The sequence below is a fragment of the Austrofundulus limnaeus genome, unplaced genomic scaffold, assembly GCF_001266775.1.
Source record: "Austrofundulus limnaeus strain Quisiro unplaced genomic scaffold, Austrofundulus_limnaeus-1.0 Scaffold200, whole genome shotgun sequence".
NCBI lineage: Eukaryota > Metazoa > Chordata > Actinopteri > Cyprinodontiformes > Rivulidae > Austrofundulus > Austrofundulus limnaeus.
In genome coordinates this window covers 546,858-555,161 of record NW_013952602.1, presented here as the reverse complement: position 1 = coordinate 555,161, position 8,304 = coordinate 546,858, and the positions used below count along the sequence as shown (strand labels likewise).

Below are 8,304 nucleotides of genomic sequence, written 5' to 3'. Positions count from 1 at the left end.
GTGTGTGTGTGTGTGTGTGTGTGTGTGTGTGTCTTTATGATGTATTACAGTAGAAGTGAAAGATGTAAGTGAACTCACAGGCCTTCAGCAGGTAAGGTATGAGTCTGTGTATCTGATGAAGCACGGTAATATTACCTCTGATTTGATCTCTGTCTTTGTGGGAAGCTTCTCCTCTCGTAACACATCCTGCAGCCATTCTCTACAAAGTGTGGAAATGGAATCAGAATCAAACTAAAGCCTTAAAAATGATAAATTATTAAATTTCTTGTGCTTCAWGAGGATTGCATGCCTATTGATATATATTTTAATCTGTAAGATGCATATGTTTCAGGATACGTTTGGGTTGTATATATTTAAGTTTTTCTTGGCAAATTATAACACATGTAAGAAGAATACTTGTGCATGTAGGAGGGATGAACAGTGGAGTTACACCACTATGTAAACACCGTACCAAGTTTTTCACTATTTTTACAGAYTATCAGATGGTCAGAGTTAAATTATAATATATTCAAGGTTGAGGTTTAAAAATAAATTCTTAGGTTTAAATATTAATAAATGCTTGTTTACATGTAGAGATCACATTCTCCACACAAGACAACATGATTCATAAAATGTTAGTTCTCTAATTTGTTCTCGTTGCATCTARATTTTAATTATGCATCGGTACATAAATTTATTTTCCTGAGGGAGTGGGCTGTTACATGATTGCTTGTGGTCATAAAAATTAAGACTACAAAATTAAAACGTATGAATTATTTCATATTGAAATGTTAGCTTACATGTTTTGTGGATCACTTTTCACTATTTAGCATTCTTTGAATGATTGCACACAACCCACGACCTTCCATACCAGAGCTAATTGCTTTTTTTTATGTTCTTGGTTTTACTGAAGGTAATTTTTTGGCTGATGAACTGAATTTTGGATATAGACTTATATTTTACACTTCTCAAACTGGGGTCCCAGGACCCCCAGGGGTCCGCGAGAGGTATCTTGGGGGTCCTCAAAAAATTTGTCTAAATTGCTAATTTGTATTTTAATTTTAAAATGCATGGAGAACAATGAACTAATAAAACAAACATAATAAACTTAATAAAAATATACTGTATATTCCTATGGCATTTAGGGGTTGAAATGACAATAAATGATCTTTTAAAACAGCATGGGGTTTACGAGGGGGTCCCTGGGATTTTTTTTGCCCTTGTAAGGGGACCCCAGACCCAAATGGCTTGAGAACCCCTGGTTTACAGCACACGCAATTTCCAGTTAGCTTCTTAGCTTAGCCTCCTTCACAGCGGCATACGTTGCGGCCAACTGAGCCAATCATTTTAAACCAACAGAGGCCACGCCTCCAGTAAGAATCACTTCTCTAGAGCCGAGAGTCCAGACCCTCTGTACGAAGCAAAGTGAAGGACAAGGGTCTGGTTTTAACCAGGCTTGTAAGCATGGAGAAGTGAAGAAATATGTGGAGGAGCAAGTTTGTGAATGGCCTTAAATGTAAGGAGGATGTTGTAAATGAGAGGTTCTCAAAGTGGGGTTCCAGCACCCCCAGGGGGCCACGAGCTCTATGTTGGGGGTCCTCAAAAAATTACAATAAATTGTTAATTTGGATTTTATTTTAAAAAATGAATATGGGGAACAATGCACTAGTAAAACAAACATTCTAAACCAAACAAAAAGTAATATTCCCATAATATTTAGGGGTTAAAATTACTATTTCTAAAACAGCATGGGGGTTTATGAGGGGGTCCCTGGAAAATTCTCACACTTGTAAGGGTTCCCCAGACCCCAAAAGTTTGAGAACCCCTGCTTTAGAGAATCAGTATGTTTTTATGAATGTGTCCCTCTGCGGTATAAACAAGAATTGTTGACTTTCCAAGGTCAACAATTCTTCGTTCACTCAAACTCCAAGACCAGGGAGTTTGAGTTTTGTGAAGCACACATATGTTTTTAGTCTTTGGGAAGTCTTTAGTGTAAGTCGATGCAGAACTGTAGAGAGGGCCATTATTTGAGTTCTGATAAGACTCAGGGCCATATAGGCACCAGGAGACAGTGGTGCTGAGCAATGAGATGGAGMTTCTAGAAGAATAAAGAGTTTTAACAGAGAATTCACTTGGTTTTCTGCGCAGTTATTCTTGCTTCCAATTTTTGATTACATTTTCTTACATAATGTTAAAATATTATTATGCACAATGTCAAATAATATTAAAAAGATATTGTGTGATCTTTAAGCATGCAATTTGTGTTGGTGCTGATTTGTAACATCAACAAAACTAGCTGAGTTATATCCATTTTTTGTGTTTGCAAAAAACTGATTAGCTATGGCAGCCATCTTGAATTGAATTGTTCATTCAACAATCAATTTCTGAGACTTTCATTAAAATCCATCCAGGGGCTCATGAGACATTTTGCTAACAATAAGGACAAACACACACAGAAACATTATTGCCCACCTTTTACCTTTCTGCTGCCAGTGGTAAATATAAAACATGTCTTGTTATAAGCAGGAGAGAAGTAGAAATTCAAAAATATGGGCTTTACCAGTGGAAGACTAAGAAATTTGTAGAAATACAGAAAAATCATTAGGACATGTTGTACTTAAAGCTTGTCTTGCTAAAAGCCAACTTGCTCTCTAAGACATTTTCCAGGAACTCCAGTACTGCAGCTCAGTTCAGCTCTTACACCAAAGAGAACAGATAAGCTGAGTGAACACCAGAAAAGTATATTCTTAACAAAAAAACTGAGCCAGAACAAAAAAAATGTTTTCAGTTAAGTTACTCAGTGCCTTCTTAAAGATTTTTTCTAATACTCTATTATCATCAACCTAACTGTTAAAACCTTAGAAAAAAACATTAATAAATTCCTTCTTTAAGTGAAACATTTGTTGTAGTAGCTGGACATTAGTAAAACAAGTATGTGTAACCAATAAATAAATGTTACACAAAAAAGGAATAAAATCTATGTCTTCAGACTTCAGACAAATTGAAAAACTGAGCCTGTGGGGGATAATTAAAAACAGAAACATCATCAGGAATAATGGGGAAACTGGTTTGTCCTGTGCTCCAGGCTTTGCATGACTTTGCCTGGTTTTATTTGTTTTCAGGGCAGTTGATGATCTTTCCTCACTTCACCTCTTTTACAAACATGAGATGATGCAGTGAAATCCAACGCTTTTAGATTTTTGTGTTAGCAACTTAGCTACTGATTTATTGTTTTTTTATTGTTTTTAGTGCATGTGTGTGTGGGCATGTTTTTGCTACATTGTGGGAACCATTTTTCAGAAAAGGTATCCTCGTGTTGACTGAAAAACAAACCTGTGTTTGTGTGTGTGTTCCATCTAGAAGGCATTTGTTTGCGCTAGACCTCATCACTATTACTCTGACTAAACATATTGTTTTTACTGCACATTTCGTCATTATGCAATAAAAATTTCATATCAGTTGTGTCCACAGGTGGGATAAATGGCTCTTTGAGGAGATCTGGATCTTGAGGAGCCATTTGTTTCATAGAGCCGTTCAAAAGAGCCGTTCGATTTTGAAGGAGTTACATCATCACGTAGGAAAATGTCATCACATARGTGATGGCATCATCATGTGGAACCATGTGTTTTGCCAAGCAGAAACCCCTCCTCCTTTCCCCCTGAGCTGCTGTACTCCACTGCTCTCCYTGAAAAAGCAACGTGGGAGTGATTGTTTTTGTGTTTAAGGAAGAAAAAACAAAGATTATGAGGAGAAAAAAAACTACAAAAAGCTCTTTACTCTCTGAGACTCAACTCCTATTGTTCGTTATAAGGAGCCACTCAGAAGATTCATATCATCTGTGAACGTTACACCTCTAATTGGGTCTTTTTATTTTATGAGGAATAAAATGAAGCATTGGACAAATCAACTATTTGTATAACACTATAAGTATATTTTTTTGGTCAATATATGAAAAATGTTCACCCTATTCAGTAAGAAGGTTTACAAAGTTCAGTGCTTGGTTGARATAATCAGGTAAATGCAAAATATATGTAGCTCCGTTAAGAAACTCAGCAGTGAAAAGATTTACATCCATTCTCGTCCTTCTTTTAATATTTCATWGCTTATCTGTTTAAGTTTTCTTTCTGGTTAATGCTGAGCATCTCTCCCTTCCAGATCTAAAGCATTCCTAAATCATTGTGTGTGAGTTTGAAACTTTGTGTTCTGCTGGTGGGWTAAATGTACAATTTAAAACTGCAATGCTTTGAAATTTTATATTTAAAAAAAAAAACCTGCCATTGGAAACACAGTCTGACTCTATAAGAGCAGCTCGGATTCTTCACAGAATAACAGAGATCTTTGAGTGAAAGAAGATGATCATGAAAAAGTCTCTTTTTTTCTTTTAAAACCAAACACCATGGGAACATTACAATCATATACCAGAACAAAGTTTTGTTGCTGTTTAAATTGACATAACTTACACCACTCTGCTATTTCTTGGCACTTTACTGATGGTTGTGCCCAGACTGCATCATATATACTGTGTATACAGTATATATATTGACTGAACATGTCTTATAGCATAGTTTCCTGAATGATTCCCACAGAAGCCGAACAATCAAAGAAACGTTCTGAGATCCAAGCTATATTTTGTAGTTTTCCACTCTGCTCAGAGAACTGCTGATAATCACCATTCACTTTGTTTTCATTTCCACCACAGATTTATTTTCCCTTCCTGTTAGGTCTCTTTAGTAGCTCCTTCCGCAGCTGCAGAAGGATCTGATCTCTGTATTCAGTGTCCCTTGGCGGTTTATGCAGTCCTCCTGGGACTCCGGTYCACCCTGAACTAAAGCTCCCTCATGACACCACTCTGCCAATTAGATGCAGCGAGCGATGTTTTCTATCAGCTGGTGGAGCAGGTCTCCATCTGTAAASAGGTGCATCGGCAGGAGCATCTCACTTGTGAAAAGGTTACTATCCAGTTACTGTATTCTAAAATTGAAACTTTTTTCTGAAGCTTAGAAACCTTATATGAATATTTTCATTTTTAAGGCAGCTTTAGTTATACTCCCTCTGTCTTTTGTTATGTGACCACATATGAACAGATGAGGAAGTCAAACATTAATCCAGTGGCATTAAACTAATCAGCCGACTCTTGGCTTGCACTAAATCTCACTAAAATCCATGATTATTTCAATCATTTTATGCTCCAGCTTCCAGGTGGGCTCGCACTAAAAGTCCAGCGTCTTAACTTTTTTTTATGGCGACCTTAAAAACGACAAATGCCTCACTTACAAAATAAATCTCTTCCAGCTGAGCAGATATCTGCTGTTTTCACATCACATCAGCACATCTGGTCTTCAAGTGTCCTTCATGAATATTTAAGACCTCATGATTCAGATCTGTCAACTGCAATTACTCTGTGCTTGTTCATTTTAGAACACTTGCAGAGACTTATTGAGCTGAACAGTGTGCGTACCGCGGGGGCGACATGTTGAAGGAAAAGCCAAACCAAGTTCTGGAGCAGATTTGAGCAGCAAGTGTGACCAGAACAGATGTAATAAACTGCAGCACTGATTCTACTGATTCTATACAATGTAGCAGGATTTTACAGATTTTACTGTAACAAAAGGCCTAATGTCGCCTGAAAAACAGTTTATAGCTCACATTTTATGCCACAGATTTAAACTAAGATTTTACTGTGTTGTTGGAGCCTTGAAAATAAAGCGGTGCGCGACTGCTCTTCTGAATAAATTAAAACTATGTAACACAGGTGTTTACACTTAAATTAAAAATATTTGACCAAAGAAAAACCGGAGCAGGACTACAGAGAGAGATGAATATGATTTAGATTTTTATTTCTGTGACAGGAGACACGGCATTAACAGCAGTCGTCATTTCATTCCTTGGCTTTAAAGCAGCTCCTTTAATTCCACAGCTGACGCTGCTTAAAATGACATTTCTTCTTTATGGATCTCCAAGAGCAGAACTTCAATCTCAGAACTCGTAAAGTTCTTCTTTTTAACTTTGCGATGTCATTTATGAATGGACACTTCCTGGTATGTGTGGCAGGAAACGTATATCTTTCTATGGTGCTATATATTGCTATATATTTTCTATGGTGCTGTATATTGCTAATCTCCTCTCCTCGTGCACGAGCACCTGGATACACATTCATCAGTTTACACTCCTCATTTACACACTTTTCCTGAAGATAGAAGAGTTTGTTGAATCTGACGTGACATGTTCGTACAAACCCTTCGTGTGAACAAAAGTACAAGAAATTTAGGATAAGAATACGAACATGTTCTTGCATGAGGTCTGTAACTTCCATCAAATTGTAGCTAATTTTTGTTTGCTAAGGTCCCTTGGCTGTGGTGGCCATCTTGAATGAGTTTGACWTCAAAGGTTTGTCAGTTCTTCAACCAGTGATGAATTTTTTAAGTGTTTCAATAAAATTAATTTACCCACATTGCAAAATTTGTCTGGCCCAGTTCTGGCCCACAAAAGGCACTGACACGTTTAACAGTCGACCCAGATACGGGAAAGAATGACAGCGCWTTGTTGGCCCAGATGTAGTTTGCCAGAAGTGGTCTGTGCATGGGCAGCACCACATAAACCAAACCCCAATTGGGCCAGTTGAGACATGCCATCTTAGAAACAGTGCCATAATTGCCAGAGCTGGCCCAAAACTGGTTGACAAACCACTTGCTATGCCAGCAGTCAGCCAGCAGGGCCAGCAGGGCCAGCTCGACACCAGAACTGGCCCACACCTGTGATTGCTAACAAGACAAGCACCAACACAAATGTTTTTCACTTCAAACAGTACAATAGTTTTCTGGCCACCTTAGTTGACATGCAGTAACTTCTGTAATTTGAATAATTTGCAACATAAAGCTGTTAACTAGATTACAATTAATAGATTTTTCCCTCCTATAAAACAACAAKTTGTTGTCAAGTATAGACAGCAACCACTTGGAAAATGTACACAGTAATATGCTGTGATTTTGACTTTGGTTTTACAAAAATAGCCATTTCACAGATCTTTATAGACTAGTTTTTGCCAGGTAGTTCCTGTAAAAACTGCAGTCAGTTTGTTTCAGTGGAAGCCAGAATTTATAATGAGGAAAGAAGCAAAAACAATTTTCTCATGAGTTGTTGTGAGGGTGGTGGAGGTGAGCTCTGCCTAACACAACCAATGCTGTGTTTTAATGTCTTCATTTGCTGAATTTTGTGAATTAGCAGTGGTGAAGTGGTTAACAAGAAACTGATCGATTATGGTGCAGATAAAGCTCCCTTTCATTCACACTCTTATACAGGACATTAACCTTGGTAGAGGAAGTGCTCTCTGACTGACCTTCCTCTCGTATCTGCATTAGAAGATGTCCTTTATCACCACGAGACAAGCCCATCTGTGTACAGCAAGCAGCTCCCCTGTATTTCTGCCAGACTGACGCAGAGGAAATAATTTAGTGTCAAAATACTGACAAAATAGGGAGTGCATTCCTCTCTTTCTCTAAGTGCCTCTACTCTGTCCTGGGGCTAATATGCTAATGAGATGAAAAGAAGTGAGCTTGCTTTCTCAGTAAAGTGTACTGTAGTTGATGATAAATCCTTTTTTAAATGGTTTATTAACTAAATAAACATACACATTATGCGATGAATGGTGGTAATGTGGCTGTTTACATTTAAAAAGAAAGTTCAGTGGATAGAAAATATGCTTATTGAGCTCTTTGCCAAGTGTTAAATTAAGTGAATTATACCAATCTCACACATGGATGGTAAGAGCTACGTCTAGCAGCCAGTTTGTTTATTTGTGCAAAATTCCAGGAAGCAATGGGGAAACAACAAGGCCATCACTGTCCACAGGTAATAAAGTTCACACATCAGCGCATCTGAAGCTGTCCATTGTACACGCTGAGTCAGCATTTACACAATCATTTGTTTATAGTTTTTGCTGTAGGTTTTTAGAATTAGACTATATAAACTTTGTTTGTTTTTTTATCAATCAAACATCAAAGGGTTCAGCTCGATCAGGAATAGTGGGCTTTGATTTTTGTAACTTTTATAATTTTTAAAATACCTTTTATTTATCCATAAAGATTTCCCTCACAGAAGTACTTAAAAATCCCTAAAGTACATTCAAACCATTGTTCTCTTTCAAATCTACTTCAGCAGGCTTGTTTTATTTTAGTCTTTTTTCACATTTAAATACTGTTTTGTTAATTTTAGCTTTTTGTTACATTTTTGTTCATTTGAGCTTTTAGTTACATTTTTGATGATATTAGCTTTTAGTAAACATTTTATTGTTTTAGCTGTTAGTTATAATTTTGCAAATTTTTAGCT

The 8,304-nt window shown here is 37.1% G+C and overlaps 1 protein-coding gene across 8 annotated transcripts in view; it reads right to left on the bottom strand.

The window, feature by feature from the left end:
- Positions 1-8,304, bottom strand: part of tspan4a (tetraspanin 4a) — a 270,357-nt gene that overhangs the window by 171,742 nt on the left and 90,311 nt on the right. For 3 of the 8 annotated variants that reach the window (XM_014018733.1, XM_014018734.1, XM_014018735.1), the window contains one exon: positions 136-199. The exons of the other annotated variants lie outside the window; for them this stretch is intronic. In XM_014018733.1, coding sequence (XP_013874187.1) covers positions 136-199 — 64 coding nt within the window. The remainder of the gene's footprint in view (positions 1-135; positions 200-8,304) is intronic. 8 annotated transcript variants of the gene reach the window in all.